A 20658-nucleotide genomic window follows, 5' to 3' on the forward strand; every position below is an offset into this window, starting at 1 on the left:
ACAATATTGCACAATAATCCATTGCAATGTAATACAACATTTAAAGCTGTGCTTATTTATTTTGCCAGTCCTCTAACACATTTTAAAGGAGTTCAGCCAACTATGTGATATATGTTATTCTGTTGACTTATTATTCAGTATTTCCGGCTGAAGGACATATCAGAGGGCATCATGACACAAATTAAGTCAGGTAATTTCGCCAAAGGTTAGAGTACTTTGCATTAAACTGAAACAAAACGATTGCTTTAAGCAAACCCTATCTATAAATGATTGATTCAATAAAATGAAATGTTAAGATCAAGGGGTTAAACTACAATCCATTTAACAAGCAGAGTACAATTATTAATGTATTGGTGAAAAGTGTTTGCTCCATACATCAATGCATCATTACATAATGATAAAAGTAACATTTAGGGAAATCTGAAATTGCAGAGATAAAAGTCAAAATAGATTGAACAAACGATTCAACAATACTCCATACAATGAAATTCTGACGTGTTAATCACAAGGCAAACAGCTACAGCTGATGACATAATTTAATAATTTAACCTCTAAATAAACCATTTTGGAATAAGTTTGGTGTCATTTGAGGTCACCTAAATATGCGCAGCGCTGCGCAAACAAGGCTCCTTTCTGACGTCCTCGAGCGCCACACGACCTCCCACAATCCACCGCGGTCCATCACATTCGGATATACTACTCAAGAGTGTCAAATCCAAGGTGAGTGCTGCTTCTTGATATACACTATTAACCTTTTACTTTTACGCTATATGTCGTCACTCTACATGCTGATTAATGTTTTTTTGTTTAATTGTTTGTTTAATTGGAGAGTATAATGTTAGCGTGACTTGCTGCAACACAATACACGAGAGAGGACACGGTTTGAAAGTCTCCTAAGCTAACGCTATTTTAGCATGTTGGCATTAGTTAGCAATAAGTCAATGATAAACCAATGCTGCTCGACGTCGTTGTGACAATACTTATGTAAGCAAGTGTTTAACATGTCACAGCTGTTAAATGTGTAGCTATCAGCCTCTTTCACCAGAACCTCCGATGTGTACAACAGAAGCTAATGAATGCTCAATTAGATTCTATCATGCTAGCGCTACTTAGCTATAGCTATATTGGAAGAATGTACTCATTATTTACCCGAGTATAAGTACTTATACCACACCGTAGAAATAGTTTAAGAAGCCTTAAATTGAAATACTCAATTATAGTAAAAGTACCTCAAAATTGTACTTCCATGTTACATTCCATCATAAGTTCAGTAGATGACTATTTCTGTAAAGTTTAATACAATCCTTTAATAAAACATGTCAACATTTTAACCAGGATATAGTTTCAAGACCCTTTTGAGTTGTACGTTTCTCCATAATGTAATTTCAGGCTATGCAATTCCTACTAATATATGAAACGGACTGAATCACATCCAGATACAGATTTAACCCGAGGCTGTTTGTTCCCTCAGATGGCACTTCACAGATTGTTCCAGCTGTCCTCCATGCTGCGCTCCTCCGTGAGCCTGACGCTGCGCAGGAACATCGGCTTCTCTGCTGTGGTCTTCAACCGGGCCAAGGACCTCGACCCAATCCAGAAACTGTTCCTGGACAAGATCCGGTCCTACAAAACCAAGAGCAGGTAAGTCGATTTTACACAGCCCCATGACCTACACCCACATGACCTACACCCATACTTTGTCCAGTATTAGATTTCACTGATCAGACACAAGCATATTTGTCCTTCTCAACATGCAATTTAATTTCAGTCCTCGTTGCCTATTCATTTAAATGGCATCTCCTCCAGTCATCGCCGTTGATCACGCTCATCTTGTGAACATAATGTGATTTGCCTTGGCTCTTCCAGGGCGTCTGGTGGGGTTGTGGACGGAGATGCCTCCTACGATAAGAACGTGTCTGATGAGATTTTCAAACTGCAGAGGCTTTATGGCGGAGGGGACCTCGACCAGTTCCCTGAATTAAAATTCACAGGTAAGACTGTTTTTGTTTCCTTTTATCTTCAATGACATAACATATGTGATGCTTTTAGTGCTTACAATAATTTAATTTAATTATTTCAAAAATCTCGACCAACTATCGCTCATGATTTTTTCTTCTTGTTTTGTTTTCCAGACCCCACGCATGATGAAGTGGCCAAGTGAATGCTGTCCATGTTGTGTACCTCCTACATGTCACAAATATGTTGTATTTAATAAAAAGATATTGGATTGAACATATGTTTACTGGTTGTTAATTAAGCTGCCTTTGAAGGTTACCAAACACTGGATTGTCTGGTGTTTTTTGTTCCACCAAATCCTTTACAGCTAAGGCATGGTTAAGTTGAGCATGCACAGGAAAGTAACATTTGGTAATACAAGTAAAAGTGTATAAAGGTAACACATGGTCTTTGTGTTGTGTTATTTCTGTTGGACTAATATGTAATACTATACTATATATATATGTATATAAGGGTCTCCCTTTTTTTATATGTCCACATACTATTCTATGTTTTTTTTCTGATATTTTGAACCAATGAAAGATTTATCACCAACATGAATACCGGAAGTGTTGATGCGCAGTAATCAATATTGAGGCACCACCCGAGGACAGGAGCAGCGTGACATCACTCTGAATAAACAAGCATGGTAAGAACTAAAGAATATTTCATATGAATCGTCAGGTTGTTGTAAAAGATATGAAAACAGTTCAAATGTTTATTGTAACAATGCGGATAAAACTAACTTAACTGTGCACCGTGCAGTAAATGTGAATGTTAAATATGCTGTAGTGCTTATGTTTGATGTACTAATTTGTTAGTTTTTGCAATGACCTCATTTCATTACACTGATCATCTCAGCTGTTCAGCCGTCAGCCCTATTAATAATACATTCACATAACCTTAACATTATAATTCATAATAAATATGATGCTGGATATTACCTTTCTCTACTTTTATCAGGGGCAAAACAAAACAGTAAACCCATATTGGAAAAAAAATCAAATTAGTTATTTTAAAACATTGTATGCCATGTTTCCCCCCAATATGTCTTTGCTAATATTATGGGATGGTGGTGGTCATTACTAATTGTAGTAAATCCCCCTGCCTTTTTTGGTCTTGTGGAAGGCCACACCTGATGCAACTTAAGGTAATCAGCAGCGCTCGGACTCTATCCCTGTCTGCAGCAGCTGTCTGATCCCCATGTGCTCTCTTCACATGCTGAACATTGATGCATATTTTGATGATAATGTTTATTGGTGGCTTATCCTTATCCTGCAAAAGCAATGTTGGATTTGTTGTACCAGAGCGTTGTGGCCCTTCCTGATTTCAATTTTGTGTTTTAGCCTTAAAATCATCCCCATCACCTTCACCATCTACATAGATGGTCTTCTACTGCATGTGAAGAAATACATGGTTAAACTGCTCTCACTGGTGGTCCTCATACTTTGAATGGTATGCCAATGCAGAGGCACTTCAGGAACCCTCCCTAAAACTAGAGCTTAGTTTTTACACTAATACTAAACACTAGGGGGAGTCTCAGCCTTACATTGGGGTTTGTATGGAGGATTATACAAACATGAGTCTAAATATTGGCATCAAAATAAAAAAGTACTCATTCTGCCAATTGGTCCATTTCAGAATTATATATATTATGTTTTGATTATAATCATTGATGAATTAAAGCAGTGGTTCCCAAAGTAGGGGGGCGTTAAGTATTAATCACAACCTAAGTAGTTGCAAGTCTCTTTGTGGCTACACTTGTGCACAAATTCAGCAAATAAAATGATACGTCTCCTTTTTCTGCATTGAACTACTGATACATTGTGTGTACTACTCACATTATCTGAAATCCCCTTTCATTTGGGGACAAAAGGCTTCTCTACTAGTCGTCATAATGGGCGGGCCAAATTCCTGGGAATAAATCTAAATCAATGCAACATCCTCCTTAGTGACACACATAAGTGTGTATATCTGTGTCGGTGTGTGCGCATGTTTCACTAGCTGCCAGTTTCACATGCCACCACCAAAACGTCCCCCTCCCTGTTACCATGGAAACTGTGCCCTTTTTCTATTTTCCTCCCCATGTATGATGCTTACCTTTCTAATGTCTTTCCCTTATTTTTTGCATACATTATCCTCCATATTTATTGTTTTCTGGTCATGCATTCAGCCTTATCCAGCATCTGTGTGAGCCCGTGTTTTTGTGTGCATGCTGCACGTGTTTTTTAAGTACCTGTGTATTGAACGGTTCAATAGCACAGACACATATGCCATACATACAGTATGATGACCACATCAACAGCCAATCAGGTTATCGGTAGCTGCTGGTGGGGCTTCAACCAATGGGGGATGCTGGCAGGCGATGATATGTGAGCAGAGCAGAAGGGATGCAGCGCCATGGAAACTGCAGAGGGGGCCAAGAGGAAACAGCGCCCTTTAGTGGCGCCGGATGTCTCTGTTTATCCACTTCTGCAAGGATGAGTTCTGCTTTCTGCTTCAGAGAACTCTGCATGAGGCCTTGTGGTACTTTTTTTAGTTGTCTCCCAACTCAAACTTGGGCAACAGGGAAAGGCTTTTCATTCAGCGTCTTAGATATAGAATTTGTATAAAATGTAGTTTGCGTTTACCATAGATTGCTTGCAAAAAGTTAAATAAATAAACATATGTCAGATATTGATCAAGTTAAGTATTGCTTTATTTTTACTGTATTTTATTAGGGGATGTCCAAAATGTAGCAGTGGGATGTGTATGATTCCCCTCTTAGCCTGTAGGGGGCATCACAAACACATCCGAGGTCTGCCTATCCCACACCTGAGGTAATCCCACCTGCGTCCCTGCACCTGCCACCCACTCCAGAGGAACTCCTGCACCTGCAGAAAGATTACATCAAGCAGGTAAATAGACTTAATCCTCACATTATTAAACACTAATCGCCTCCTCCACGTTTCCCCAGAGCCTTTTGCTCAAATGTTACCAAACCCATTTGATAAAAGAAATTGCTTCAAATGAGCTATAATCATACAAAACCCAGTGGGTTTAAGATCGTAATACCCCTTGTCCCTATCCATTGTCAGCGTCCCTTTTTTGTTGTTGCTGAGGAACCTCCAAAAGACACATGGGAATCTGCATTACTTTTTAAAATATGTATTTGTTTATTCGTGCAGATGACTGTCCACTCCATGTGTTGGGAATACGTTATTCCTGTCGGAGGAGACAACACAGAGGAATACACTGCATGTGAAATGGATGGAGATAAGAAGGGGAAAGGCTGACGTAAGGTGATGGGGGTTTGGATGGTCGACGCTTGCGCGGGACACACTGGATGCAACCGTTAGGGGAGATTAGGAAACTGCGCCTAAATCGCCCCCCCTGCCGGACGCCATGTTGGCTCAGGCGGCACTAGGACACCTGCCAGGGTCCACCCCTTGCCGCCATTTTGGCTCCGCCCGGACCAGTTTCCTGGAAGATAGAGGGAGGAGCCTGGCATTTCTGGAAGTCGGAGGAACAGCCAGTCAAAGCCAGCCAGCATCTGAGCCCACCGTAAGAACGGGAGCAACGGTGGACGAAGGAAGGGTCGGCGGTGTTGGAATATAATTGCAATATTCACAAGCACAGACGGTGCTTGTGCAACGGAATAGTCGTCGACATGCAAGCGAAGGTCTTCCATGTGGGCTCTGGAAGCTGAAGCATATTGCAGACCGGACACATAACGGTGGGATAAGCCATCTGTGATACACTGGGTGTGCACAGCGCAATAACGGTGCGAGCCAACCGGTTATTGCATCGACAGCTAGCTCGCATTAACCCAGCCAACCATTTTCCAGAGCCCCGTTAGCTTGCGGAGAAGGGAACATCTTGGTCGGTGGAAGCTGCAAAGGGGAGTCCTGCGTCTTGTGGTATCCAAACAGTAAGATACAAATAAGAGGCATGCAAAGAGGAGTGTTTTTCTGGAGGAAATCTCCACGCCCTGGGTGCTGTTCTGTGGTTAGCTAGCTCGCTGGCTAGCTAGCCTACCGGGAGCTGAAGAGAAGGTGGGGCCGCGGAGTGACAGCCTAGCGAATGTGGCTAGCCGGCTAACTCGGACACTAGAGTGGTTACTTTGTGTTCCTGTCGCTGACATTTGTTGCTTTACATTACCAGGATCGTGCTGTTTGGGACAGTAAAACCCCACAATTGCATCCTCTAAAATCCGTGTGGGTGGGCTATCTTGAGGAGAGCATCCTCGCCTACCTATATGACCATGGCGGACGACGACGTGCTGTTCGAGGATGTCTACGAGCTGTGTGAGGTGATTGGCAAGTAAGTACACCTGTGGTGTAATGTAACTTATACCAGCCGTGTATAAAGAAATTCAAATCAACCCCACTTGAACAAATTGCAACATTGAAGTGATGAACACATTAATAATTGTAACACATTTAATCTAATAATTTCCACATATCTGTTGCTTTTCCTTAAATACAATTGTGAATGCAGTGCTTTTACTAGTATTCTTTTACCCTGTAGTACTGCTACTATTACTTCAGTAAATAATCCGAGTACTTTTTCCACCTCTGTTAACCATTTTTCCTTCTTTGCTTTTTTATTTTAGTTATTTAATCTAATGTTGTTTCGTTATGGCTGGCTCTTTTAATGTTTATGCCCTCATGGGTTTCAAGAGGAAAGTTCACTGGGTTGGTGAGGTCACTCCTTAAAATGCAGTCTCCACCTTATAATATAATTTAATAGCATAGTTACCTAATGCAGAGTTCTGAAACGGGTGAGGCAGGATTGTTTTAAACCGTATCAGGTAATGCTCAGTAGAACATATGACATTGGTTATCAAATAATGACATGTGTGATTTGGTTGCAGACATCGTTCAGAGATGCAATATTTTGGTTGAAATGTACTGTTTTTCCTCACTTTCCCAGAGTCAGAAGCTATACTATGCTTTTGGGTAGTCTAAAGTTATGTCAAACATCAATATAAGGTTGTGTTGCCTCAGCTGTTGAGTGTGTATGGTGTAAAACATCATAATAATGATCCTATAGGCCTTCCGGAGGTAAGCAAAACTGAGTTGCAGAATGTGCCTGACATTTCATATCCATGCAGAAAAGGGAATTAACAAGACTGACTAGAGACTATATCAATTGTTTACTTCCTTGATTACAGTTTGTAAAGATGCAGTAGTACAGGTATGTACTGTGCAACTAAATATATATTTCTACTTGTATACCATTTGTTGACATTGGAGAAATAATTAATTTGTTGAGGATAGAGTCTGGGTTTAAATAACATGACGTGTAATAATCATATTGCTGCACATCTAAAATGTCTGCAGACAGGATTTTCCTCCTCTAAATCCCCCTGCCCGACAGTTGCCATACCTGCATACAGTCGCAGTCTGGCATGTTTATGTTTTCATCTAAATCACAATTGCCTCAGTCTGCATGTTACATCTGTGTGGTCAGATGGCTCCTCTATTCCTGCTTGGAGTGAAGCGGGAATGCTGACAGGTCATCACAGTGCTGGGCTACCAGTCAGTCCCCTCCCCCCCCGCAAGCTGCCCTCACTGGAAATCTGAGGGTCCATTAAGTTTGTTGTTGGGGAAAGAGGCACACTCTCTCCAGACCCCCAGGCCCTGTTCTATATCCTGGTACTTCCTGTTGTCTGGTTACTAATTGATGGATGGTCCAAGACCATCGAGGATGGAGTCCCAGTAAGGGATACAAGGAGCCACTAGGGATAGTAAGAGCGGAAATGGTGAGACCATCAAGTTTGTATGTTTTATTTGACAATAGAAAGTCATTGGCTGGTAGATGAATGGAACATTAATCCAAGCCTTAGATTAATACTGAGGAAGAGAGTATTTGCAAATGTGTGTTCTGAGCAGTTTTGCAGGGTATGGTCAGCAGAAGAGTAATGAATGAACAATAGTCTGGATCCTTTTTTATGACCGAGTTAAAAAGCAAGATGCCACAGTTATGTCCCAGAACAGACCAGAACATCACTCTCATCCTGCCAGTTATTTTATGAAACTGTCTGCAGATGATGGATCAAGTGTGTTCAGTTCTGGTGTCTTGGGATGTGTTGCAGGAAGAAGGGGGGATCATTTTTCCTCAGCCCTGATGGGAAGGGAGGCAGAGGCAGATCAATGGAGACAAGTGGAGTTGGGAATGGGATGGCCCTGGGGCTACGGATATAAATAATGCCTACAGGCCATTGACTGCAGCCATCTCCCACTTTGTTTCAAACCTCCTGTTTTACTGTAGTGGACAGCTTGTCGGACCACTGACCACTGAGGATGGTAGTTAATTTAAAATAAGAAATGGAAATTCTTTATAGCCGCAGGCAACCACGATAGAAACCCTATCCCCATGTTGTCTGTCTCGTTAGGGAATCTTCCCGGTCCTACATTTCTGCTAGAGTATGATTTTTCGACAGATGCCGGGCCGTAATGGCAGGTAAGGGGATAGCGAGATTGATCTCCACAGGGGTTGTAACGGCATATTGCACGGTATCTAATCATCTTTCCTAAATCTATTGTTGAGATATCTTTTCAAACTAAAGTAATAACTCGATGCGAAGGATTTAGTGTCTATTGTCTTTTCTCGTGTGACAGCTTTTTTCTGGCGGAAACCCTGCTGTGATATTAAAATTGGCGGTTATATCGTTTTGTGTACTTCTGCTTGTCTATGACATAGAAAAATAACCTTATAAGTAAGTGTTTGGTATTAAGGTGCAGACAGGAGCAGTCTGGCTTTGCTGTTTCCTAGAGTACATGTTAATTGTTAAAAGGGCCCTTTTGTGCTAATTTTCAGGTTCATATTTGTATTTTGTGACTACTACTGTGACATGTGCGCGAGTGTTTCATAGTGATGTCACTTTGTTCAGGAAGTAAATAAAGGACTCTAATGGAGCAGTGGGAGAGAAGCTGTGAACTATCATGCTTATTTTATATAACCGATTATATTCTCTGACGGTTCCCATTAAAGTCTCATAAAGGCAATTTATTTCCGTGTAGCAGCTTTTGAAATCTTAGTTTTAGGTTCAGAGGATTTTAGGAGTTTGTCTGTATGTGTGCAGAAGAAACTGACAAGGCGGCACCTTCAAACCAAACAAAGACATTGAAGAGGGATTCATTGTTTTTGCTGGGATTGAATTGGCTTTGCGTCTATTGGATGATCTTGTATACTCGTGTGTCTCTTGCTAACCTTTTGACCTCCTTTCAAACGTCTCCTGTCCGGCCCTCCTTGAGAGACTTCTTTTGTTCCTCTGAAGTTGTCTATTATTGTCCCAGAGCGGCTTGTCCCTGCCTTGGGGGGGATTGAGAGCAGAGGGGACGCCATCCCTGTGTAGTATTCATCTCCTCTAAACTGGGATTGGAAAGGCAGCCATGTTTAAGGTGATTTCTACTGAAAGACGGTTAGTCGTTTCATTTGCTTGAAGTTATGGAGTTTATGTTGACATTTTTGTTTTGATATTACTTTCCTGAAAGTGTATTTTTGATTAGATTTTGCAAGTCTCTTTGTGACATTAAAGATATAGCCGCCGTATATAGATGCATAATACTGAGTTTCATGCACTGACATTAATTCATTACTTAAAGGTGGGGTAGGTAAGTTTGAGAAACCAGCTCGAGATACACTTTTTGTTATATTCCATGGAATGCTCTTAACATCCCGATAGCAATGAATATCTTAAGCACTGAGAACTCTGCAGACCATTGACATGCACAAAACCTTTATAACGCACTACAGGAAAGGAAACACACCAAAAAGCATAATTGAAATATCAGAACTGAGAGTTAAGAGCAAAAATATTAGAACTTTTAGCGAGACGGACCCTTTCATTAATCAGGTTTTATAGTTGCATGGCAACAGCAAGAGCTGCATCTCTGTCTGTGTAGCACAGCTATAACGATTCACATTGACAGTCTGATTATACAGCTCATGCGTGTAAATGTTATTCCCCTTCCCCTGTGGTTAAACTAGCCTTTGTTTAAATAAAGGAAGATCATACGGGTCAGGTGTCAATTCAACTGAGTACTGGATGAACTCTGAAAGATGACACAGGCTATTGTAGAGACTTGAGGCTAATTGTTTGTGGTGTACAGTAAACATGTGATGTCATGGGACCTAGGGGCTTATCAAATGAGATTTTAATTGTTATTTGCAATATGGCCAAAATCACAAGAGAGGAATTATTTGTAAGTATGGTAGAGCTGCAGAGAAGTCCTTGTGGGAAACTGATCTTTGCAATCTAGTCCCTTGTCTTTATTATGTCCTTCAATGTAAATAAGATGAATAATCATTCTTTCCCAAATCTTGAATAACGCTGGAGTTGCAATCTCAGTCTAACGTGACGCACCAGCCTGTTTTTGAGATTTAAGCTCTTGTTGAAGTGTTAAAGCAATTGAATCTATTTCTGTCTGTAATGATTCCGTTTGAATAGGACTTGGGTTGTTGAGAAGCACTACTGGAGTCACAGTGCTCTTTACTTCAGCTCTGGGGCGCTCATTAGAGCCGAGGATATTGCGACGTGCGACTCTGAACCAATGAAGTGATCGGCCTTCTGGCTTTTTTCCGGAGTGGGATAATGAAATTGGTTTGACGACATTTAAATCTTACATTTTCATTGATTGTTTTTAGTGGTGTAATGGAGGTTTCTGCCCCCAACAGATGCAGCCTTTTGTATACAAATCATACACACACTGCTTTGCTGCAGGAAGGCCAGATTGTTAAGCTGCTAGGACCATTTGTTTTTCTAACATTTTAGTTGTCGCTTATCAGTTTTTAGTAGCTTTTTACGTAATGTATAAAGTATAGAATGTTCAGGTAGAGATTCACTACAAATCCTCACATTAGAAAAGCTTGAACCGGGGGATGTTTAATTAATGCACACAGTTTAAATATTGCTTACTGCTCATATTTTATATTCAATAATTCACTGCATTCTATTTTGTTGTAAATTACTGCTTTATTCATCCACCTCCACTGGTTGCCGGTCAAGTCCCGCATATCATACAAAATCCTCCTCCACCTACAAGTCCCTCCATGCCCATGCCCCCCAGCACCTATCGGACATCCTTCACCCCTCCCCGGAACCTGCGGTCTTCAGACTCTGGCCTGCTTACCACCCCCCCGCACCAAACTGCGAACCTTCGGGGACAGAGCCTTCAGTGTGGCAGCCCCCACCCTCTGGAACGCAACATCCCCACGCTTGACTCCTTCAAAAGGGCCCTCAAGACCCATCTGTTTGCCAAGGCTTTCGGCCCCTAATCTATTTGTTGTGTTGTCTGTCTGACTGCATTTGTTTTTGTTATGTTTGTTTTGCCCCTGTTCTTCTTTGTAAAGCGACCTTGGGTCTCATGAAAGGCGCTATATAAATCCAAGCTATTATTTATTTTATTGCTATATTAATATATTTGTATTACATTGTTCTCAATATAGTTCGCTATCTGAACCTACCTGGCAATAACCCGTTTCTGATTCTGATGTTTGCCATTTTTTGGTTGGGATTTACATCGATGTATGCATCACTAAATTATTTTCCTGATTCATTTTAAACTAGTAATAAAATTGTATCAGATATTTTACACGTTTGTTTGGTACAACTACATGCACTTTAAGGCAGTACCTTGCAAACACGTGCATTAAATCCTGTCTTTGTTATGTCGTAAAATTAATTTCATATCGGTAGTGATGTTGGAGTCCATTTTGTGCTATATTTGGATTGCCCATTCATTGTTTTGCTGGACAACGAAGGGTTTAAGCCCCCAGTTTGGCAAGCATCGACTGATCTGGAGTGTCCTGAAGCAGGAGGCTGGATTCCTGCTGGGATCTATACAGTATCACATTATTGAAGTGTCATCTTACCATCTGTCTTGTAAAGGGAAATATCAAGAGGGAAATTCTTCGGTCATTAAAAAGCAATTCTTAAGTGTTTTTTAGGTTGGATTGAACCTTTTTGAACATTAAAGCATGTAAACGTGTCACAGTATAGCAACAAATAAAAATATGAACCAGAAAATGAGCATAAGATGTACTCTTTAATGTTTTTCTTGCACTTCAACACTTCAATTGGTCCTTTCAGTTGCAGATCAATAGTTGTAAATGGATGTTCTTTCAGACTCTGCATGGTGCTATAAACCAACCTGGTTTGTGTAGAGGAAAGTCTTTTTTTTTGTCTGCCAAAGCTGTAGAACCTCCTGAGGGTGTCTCTGCTCTAAATTCTCAATTTGCAGCCGGAATACTAATTTCCCTGGTAATATTCAAAGGATTCTCTAATTTGCATAAGTAAGCACTCTGGATTATTGTTGCTTAGACATCCACATGAACAGCTCTGAACTTTGTTGAACTTGTGAAATAAACAGCTTTGCAGTTGAGCTAGGTTTGGGCAGTAGGGCAAACAGCACTCATCCTTCAAGCCGTCTGTTGGAATCCCTTTTATGTTTGTTTTTTTCTTTATTCATAGCCTCTGAGCAAATGTATGAATAGACGATAGTCAGCTCTGTTTCCACGGGCATCACCACTAATTCAGCTATTATTAAGCTCTAAGCCATCATATCAATTCTTTCTATACACCAATACTCAAATTTAACCCGTTTCAGGCTGCTAAATATTTTTGAACATATTGCCACTATAATTAATAAAGTGAAGTTTTTACACAAGTTTTATCATTTTACAAGATTAGCAAGCAGAACCACTAGTTTGGCTGAACGAGACACTCAAATTTGTTTCTGCATCTCACATCTGTGCAAACATTTCCCCCCCTAAAACCTTTGGGACAGACTAACCCGGGTGAATTATGTTCGCTGCTGGCCTCGGCTAAAGAGCAAAAATGCTGCTTTAAGCAAAGACGCTTGCTCTCAGGAGAGCCGCACTGGTGATGTTGAGTCTGCAGCCACAGATGTGTCCTGTCTGTTTAGGAGAGAGGGAGAAAAAAACAACCTGAGAGGGGAATTGGTTCACGGCCAGTGTGAAAAATGGCTCTAATATCCCGTAGTTGATTTACATGGAGCAGGGAGTTGGAACGAGCCTCGCAGCAGTCTGTAAAGATTGCCACTTTGGGCTAATGTTTGATGACTGCCGCTGTCGGATGTGAGCCATGTGTGGGCGTTTTGTATGAGCCCACTCAGCACAGCTGCGCTGATGTCACTGTCATGAGGCCTCTGCGCTTCCTTGCGCTCAGACACACACACACACACACTGAATCTCTCTGTCTCATACATGCTCTATGTAACCGCTTACTGTACATGGCTGATTCCTCTCTTTTTTTGTATTCCAGATGATGGGATGAATTGCATTCTTGAATAATTATAGAGGACATATTCTGCTCATTTTCGGGTTCATATTTGTCTGAAACCAGAGCCCAGTCTGCTCAGATTGATTAGCTGGCCACCTATGTTGTGATTGGTTACCTGCTTAGAGATGTGGGTACAATGTGTTGGAGCACTGGCCAATGAAAGTGTGAGTGTTAGATAGTGATGTCACTGTGTTCGGGAATCAAACAAAGGAGTCCAATGGAGGCGTTTCAGGCAGGGGGTGAGTGTGTGGGAAAACCCCCAAAAGCATAATAGGGCCTCTTTAAATAAAATAACTAACCCATCCCCCCCTTTTCACTCGCAATGCAGTTAGAAACAGCCCCATGGATTTGATTTCACTCTCCATGCAGCCTCTTTGAAATGACAGCCAAGATTGCAAATGGGGTCGGTGCAGAAACCTGGCAGGTTCACTAAACCCCACCTCATTGCTTAATGGTGGTAATGAGTTTTATTGACACGCATTAGATCAGTGGCAAAGATGGCCTCGCTGCATCGTTTGTATCCCAGTGGTTGCAGCCTCGGAGACCCCCGGTCAAACACAGATCTGAGAGTGTTTTTTAATAAGAAACACAGCTGCTGCAGACCCTCAACCCACGGGGGCGCAAGGGTCAGCCGTGTTTTCACATCATCAGCGGGATTCCTGTGAACTCTGGGGGGGGAAGAGTGTCGTGTTTTAGGGTTTCTCTGTGCACACATGCTGCCTGCGTTTGTTTGCACGGGTTAATCTTTACAGCAGATGTGGGAGCAAATCAGCTGCAGCCCCCCATCCTGGAAACATGAACACACACTTACAGTAAATGGCTTCTACTGTTTGTTTGGCACTCACACTGGCAGTTAATTTGCTAATTAAGTTAAAGCAAATTGAAATGGCCACCACTTTTGGTGCTATTGTGTGTTTTTGTCTATGTGTGTGTCTCCGGTAGCATTGGTTCCGCCTCTGAGGATCGAGGACTTTAGGAGATGTAGAGACAGCTGTAACACGGCAGGGGCTTGTGTGTGTGTGTGTTTAGTGTGTAGTGTGTGTGTGTGTGTAACTCTCAGATGGCTAGGGGAAACAAAATGTGCAAATGTCTCAGCTTTCAGTGCCTGTTCCCGCCACTTTGTTACTGATTTAATCTAATGCTTGGGCATAATGAGAAAGAGATTATCATAAGCACCTGTGAGTGTAATGAAATAAAAGCTATTATAGTTTCTGCATGGATTTGACCTGCATGTGTGTGTGTGTGAGAAATAACACTAAGTTGGGATGGACTGTTATACTCAGAGAAGGTCTCTCCAGGGTCGTAAAAGTCACTGGTGGAGGCACGATGTTTTAATGCAAAATCTTGACAATTACTTGCGTCCTGTTGGAAAACATGTAATGTGTCAGCCCCATTGCAGCTATAGCAGGAAACACAGCCCTTTCAAGATATGCTTCTACATTTTGTTCAGAAATAACCTCTGTTGGATAGGTCTCCTTGCTCAGGTCTCCTATAATAAAGCTTTTATTTTAGCTTTTACAGCTGTGCTGCACACCACTGCTCTATAATTCCCACTGGCACGAGCATGCCTAGCTAACCACCCACTGTAAATCCAGAATATTTTCAGAGTAGGAACCATGTCTGCCCTAAGCTGCTGTGTGTTGTTGTGCACATTTATTATGCTCGTTTTCAGGTTCATATTTGTATGTTTTGCCTCTACTGTGACTGTCTCATACTGCACCCCTCTGTCTGAAACCATGGGAGAGAAACTGCCTCTTTTACAGACAATTTACATGCACCTATAAAACAAATTGACAGCTAAGTAAAGACCTCACCAAGCAGAGTAGGGCCTCTTTAAGTGAACGTATTCTTGTGTTTGAACATGAGAAAGGCACAGTGGTTTTATGTCTGTATGTCTTCAATCATTAACGCTCCATGTGTCTGTGTCGCAGGGGTCCCTTCAGCGTGGTGAGGCGCTGCATCAACAGGGACACGGGCCAGCAGTTTGCTGTAAAGATCGTGGATGTGGCCAGCTTCACCTCCAGCCCTGGCCTCAGCACAGAAGGTGAGGAAACCCACAGAGCTGCTTTGAACCGTGGCTGCAAATGAGATCCTGGTGTTTGTTGTCGTGCACTTTGAGCAGCAGATGGGAGTCATCAGATCAGGATAAGAGAGGATAGGTGTCAATCACAGAGTCTTACTCTGACTTACTTACATCTTTGAAAGTAGCTTGTGTCATGCTCTGGAGTGCAAACCCCACCCTGTTCTCCTTGTGGGCTTCAACACATTTTGGGAATAATCTGCAAATATGATTAAACACCGAGGCACACACAGATTGTTTACCGGCATTCTCACGCGCAAATACACGAGGCGTAATGTGACACGTGCTGCACCCAGATGAGTAATAATAGATGTTGGATCTGCATTTGTTTGCCTCTTTGTGTGTGTATTGGTTAGGTTGTGGTGGTGGTTATGCGTGTGTGAGATATGCCATGCCTCACCATGTGGTTTTGTGCTTTGTCATGCTAAGTGTGTCTAAGTGTGTGTGTGTGTGTGTGTAAAAGAGAACGAGAGATGCAGCAAAGATCATACGTGTGTGTGTGTTGCTGCTAATGTTGGCGTTCACTATGTGCCATCTGTGATGGCCCAGTCAGAGATAAGCAGGGTAGCCAATAACAGCAAGACAAGGAAATGAAGGACAATTGTGTACATATGTATGTTTTTGTTAAAACATAATGTACTTAAATTATTCACTTAAAAATATAAATCTTCTAGCTAATGGCTTTAAAAATCCTTTTTTTGTTATAACCCTTTTTCCATAAAAACATCAGTTTATTTATCATTTAGACTCTTTAATATGCGCTGCAGCTGTAAGATAATTGCAAAAATAACAGTTACTTTATTTTGAACTCAAAGAGGTTACATTTGAAAGTGCAGCACCTCAGCATTCCCATTCGGTAAGTTTCAGTCAAAGTTGAACCGAGGATAGAAGAAAACTGTACCTTTTTTTTTGACACCCACATTGCTGACATTTAAAAAAAGTCACAAAAGAAGCAAGTGGACTCAAAGTGGAGAGGTAGAGCGCTGGAGTGAAGCCAGATCTGGAGAGTGGTATCCTGGGAACACACACACACCGTAGCTTGTTAAAAAAGAGACTGCGTCAGCATTAAAAATAAGCAAAAGCTGAGTTACAAACAAGTTCTGTATGAATATATGTGTGTGTGTGAGCATGTGAGGGGAGTGGATACACTCTTGATTAATAGTGTAATTAAGAGATTGGGCAGAGTATTGATAAAAAGCAGGGTGCGGGATTACCAGAATATAATAGAGGTAAATGTAGAGAGCAAACAATTGAGCGTTTTCAATTAACACTATAGCTTTATGGGCACTGAAAAAACTTAAAAAGGACAAATTATGCTCATTTTCAGGTTCGTATTTGTATTTGGTGCTTCACTGTGACATGTTTACATGCTTTAATGTTTCAAAAGGTCTTTATTTTTCTCATACTGTAAGGAAATAAATGATTGTATCCTGATTACGTTACATGTACACATATTCATATTATAAAGTGGGCCTTTCCTCATTATTCTCCAGCGTTGTTGTGCAGAGAAAACCCTATCCTGCAGATATCAGACTCTATAATAACATTGCATCCCTATATGAAAATGAATGATCTCCCAGCTGTAGTCTAGCCGACACCTTCCCTGTAAGAATTGATTTGGATCAGGCCCAGTGAATGGCATTGCTTTCATTCAGGCTGTTCCAGGCCTCTCTGGCTCTCCGAGAGGGTTCCTCGCTGCGGTGCGGACACTGGGCATCATTGTTAGTTACACTGGAGAATAGATACTCAATGAGACGGGCTGACGATGAGGAGGAGAGGAATAATGAAAGCAAAGGAACAGTAGAATAGGGGCTCTGTAGCGGGGACATTTCTCTCTGTTGCATAATGATACTGGTCTGTCACGACACATTGAGCACACACACATACACACTGAGAACAGTAGACATGCAGATGGGGGCTGGAGTGTGTAAATGAGGTTTTTATGGAGTGAGCAGCTCAACAACAGCACATAATGTCTGTCGGCTCTTATTAGCAGCCTCTTCTAACACTTGTTCACTATTTCCTTTTTGTTTAAAGTGGCCCGATAATGCTTTTTTGGGGTTTCCCTTTCCTGTAGTGTGTTATTTAAGGTTTTGTCAGTAGAGTAGAGTTCACAGAGCAATGTAGTAATTGTATTGTGCTGTTATTGGGCCTGATGTTGATGATTGTGAGCCAAATCTGCATTTAAATGTGCGATTAAATTGGCATTGTCGCGGCCTTACATCTGGCGTATGTCTGCTAAACACCAGATTGTCTGTGGACCCAACATGTGAAAGCTCAGTATCTTTCAAGAAAACGTGTAAATAAAAAGCTTTGTACACCCTCTGGTGGTGAGGATTTGAAATGAACATCAGGGAGCTTTCTCACCTAAATGTCATCTGATGTTTTCTAAATTATATAAATGTATTGTCATCATTCCACCTTTGAATAAAGAATGCATTATGATATATGAAAAAGGCAGGTGCTTAAAGCCCTCAATAATGCAGAGAGTGTGTTTGCTAAGTGCGGCGGTTGAACCTGATATGTTTGGGTAGAAACAGCCCAAAGTCATATCTGTTCCTCAGCGTTGACATTTCGCCGCATAATGTAAGCAAGTGGTTTTGGAAATGACAAATACCCCTACAAGGAGAGTCAGACATTTTAAAACCGGAGCTGCTGATGTCCCGGAGAACATAAAGTCCTTGAATGAGCCAGCAGAGGAAGCTCATTTAAAAAGCCCTGCAAAATGAAACCGATAAATCAGGGAGATTGTTTCAGTGCAGGAGAGATTTACTGTTGCTTCTTCAGCTAACCGGCACCTGATAAAGAGAGGCCTGCAAAAAGGCAATACATGTGAACTAATGTATATGTGTATTTTGTTATTCTACTGTGACATGTTTACATGCTTCAATGTTCAAAAACGTCTCACACACTATTTTATGAATAGTTATGAATGTAACTATAAGGAAATCCAGTTCCTTTTTTTGTATCCCGATTACATTATTTGACGTAATGTCTCATGGTATGGTTTGTCTCTTGTAGATCTGAAGCGAGAGGCCAGTATCTGCCACATGCTGAAGCACCCGCACATCGTGGAGCTGCTGGAGACCTACAGCTCTGACGGCATGCTCTACATGGTCTTTGAATAGTAAGTCTGTCCCTCATGCACCATGTTAACCACTTTAGGGTTTGTTATATTATACATTTTCATCCTTCTTAACCTCCTAACCCCTAACTTATTTTTACCCAGCATCACAGCTGATCAGTCCCACGCACAAGATGCTGTTTTCACAATATATAAATGGTGTGTGATTATCTGAATAGGAGATGGAGATTTCACACCTTTTCCCCAACACTACCAGCCCACATACCTTTAGTTGTTACATGTGTAACTTTGGTGGAAACCAAATATGTGTTATAACCAAAGTGTTGGGTTCCACCTGAAAAGCTATGCCTCAGTGTTTATGGTATATTTGCATTGTTTTTGTTGGAAATTAAAGAGACTATTATCATATATTGCCAAAAAGAGAAGCCATAAAGTATGACGTATAAATATTATTGACTGTGTATCTGATAATTGTTGTTTAACATATCCAGCAGTGCTATATAAAGAATACAAAAATGGCTCCACCTTTTGATGCCGATAACCTGGGAAAAATATGGCAACTAGACACAAATACTTATTCTGACACATTTTTACTAGTTTTCAGCCTTGCATCACTGTCTCACATATAACCATGTCCGGCAGTTTCTCAGTCAGTAGGGACTTGGACTGTGAGCCGTAGGGTCGCTGGTTCATGTCCCCGAAACATACTTAAATATGGAGTGTGGACTGGTACTTGGAGAGGCCCTTGAGCAAGGCACCGGACAACCCCCCCACCTCCCCCACTCGTATTCCTTGTGGTGCTGTACAATAGCTGCCCACTGCTCCTACTACTAGGATGGGTTAAAAGCAGCGATTAAATGTCACTGTGTGCTCTGCATGTGTGACCATTAAATAGGGTTTCATCCCTCCAATTCTCTAACCTACAGGAGTGGAGAGTCTGCTCTCTGCTTTTTATTATTTTTCACATTTTCTTAATCATCCTGCCGGGGTCATTTGTTTTCCTCTGTGTGGATGTTGTGAATCACATGTCCTCCAGAAAGCTTCCCTAGGATTGTTACTGTCTGAGAAGTGCTATAATGAAAATACACTGCCTTTGTGTTTATGCCGATGACAGCAGCTCATAAAATGGCTCCCTGAGTGATGTAGATTTACGCACTGTGGGAAAACTCTGGTTTATAATCAGTCAATTAATTTCTTTCTTTCTCTTAGTATGGACGGAGCAGACCTGTGTTTCGAAATTGTGAAGAGAGCTGATGCTGGATTTGTGTACAGCGAAGCAGTGGCCAGGTAGGACACACAGAGCTTTTTCAATATTAATGAACATCTTCTGTGGATGCCCCAAATGATCTCCCGGGTGTCTTGTTTCTGCTCTCCCTGCATCCAGCCACTACATGAGGCAGATTCTGGAGGCGCTTCGGTACTGCCACGACAACAATGTGATTCACCGCGATGTAAAGGTGAGATCCACTCAAAAACACCAGCTTAAAGGTGTTACATAAATGCCACAAACTCTCATATGACGTGTGAAGAAGATGGTACCTTAACTGTCTGTGGGTGAAAAAAGGTCAAACACTGTTTACGAGAAATGTTCAAACACACACATACGCTCTTTGCATTATCTTCTAGTTTTTATGTGGCTTTTAAAACAAACTACTCTAACTACCTTGAAGCCATTGCATTTTGCAAATCTGTGCGTTAAGAGTTCTTCTAGTCGGATTAGCTTCAACCAGTGATTTCAACAGGATTAGCCACCTAGGCATTAGACACTAGCACAGCAGATGGCCTCTGATCCTCACACTATCTCTACCACTTGACAACTCGGTCCCCAAAGGGATCAACACGGCCTTATTTTCAGTGTAAAACCAATCGCTGTGTGCTGGGTCGAACCTGGGTGAAACGGTAGTCGCACATTCCTACTGGTGTTTGTTTGAACTCTCTTGGAGTGGCAGGTTGCTGCCTCTTAACACAATTGCAACAATTTAGCAAGACAATTTCCTGATTTAAATTGTCACTTGTGGTTTTTGTACAACATAAGCTGAATCTGTGAGGGGGAAAGAAACAAAAATGGTCTCTGTCCATACTTCTCCTTTCTTTGAAATATGCAAGATCATACCACAGATGAACAACTCATCTTCTAATGTACCAATTCTCTCATAGCATGTATTCTTAGAAATGCTTCTGTCACAGTCCACTGAACAGGAAGTTAGA

At 41.5% G+C, this 20658-nt stretch overlaps 3 protein-coding genes across 17 annotated transcripts in view; all 3 read left to right on the forward strand.

Annotated features, from left to right (window-relative positions):
- LOC117499160 (amyloid beta A4 precursor protein-binding family B member 1-interacting protein-like) overlaps positions 1 to 20658 on the forward strand; it is a 611089-nt gene that overhangs the window by 544440 nt on the left and 45991 nt on the right. The gene's annotated exons all lie outside the window — the stretch shown is intronic.
- Positions 603 to 2232, forward strand: atp5pf (ATP synthase peripheral stalk subunit F6). 2 transcript variants are annotated; one of them, XM_034151517.1, is made up of 4 exons: positions 603 to 720; positions 1472 to 1641; positions 1867 to 1991; positions 2133 to 2232. In XM_034151517.1, exons 2-4 carry the CDS (start codon positions 1472 to 1474, stop codon positions 2159 to 2161), a joined length of 324 nt encoding a protein of 107 aa, XP_034007408.1. In that variant the 5' UTR covers positions 603 to 720; the 3' UTR covers positions 2162 to 2232. The 2 variants fall into 2 exon arrangements, with proteins under 2 accessions (XP_034007408.1, XP_034007409.1); XM_034151518.1 differs by lacking the exon at positions 603 to 720 and adding an exon at positions 757 to 984.
- Positions 5486 to 20658, forward strand: part of LOC117499113 (peripheral plasma membrane protein CASK) — a 37825-nt gene continuing 22652 nt past the window's right edge. For 12 of the 13 annotated variants that reach the window (XM_034151419.1, XM_034151421.1, XM_034151425.1 and 9 more), the window contains exons 1-5: positions 5486 to 6297; positions 15217 to 15329; positions 18387 to 18492; positions 19660 to 19737; positions 19835 to 19907. In XM_034151419.1, the coding sequence (XP_034007310.1) occupies positions 6233 to 6297; positions 15217 to 15329; positions 18387 to 18492; positions 19660 to 19737; positions 19835 to 19907 (435 nt within the window). In that variant the 5' untranslated portion in view covers positions 5486 to 6232. The remainder of the gene's footprint in view (positions 6298 to 15216; positions 15330 to 18386; positions 18493 to 19659; positions 19738 to 19834; positions 19908 to 20658) is intronic. The other variant, XM_034151420.1, reaches the window with a different exon arrangement.

Source organism: Trematomus bernacchii, unplaced genomic scaffold, assembly GCF_902827165.1.
Source record: "Trematomus bernacchii unplaced genomic scaffold, fTreBer1.1, whole genome shotgun sequence".
Lineage (NCBI taxonomy): Eukaryota > Metazoa > Chordata > Actinopteri > Perciformes > Nototheniidae > Trematomus > Trematomus bernacchii.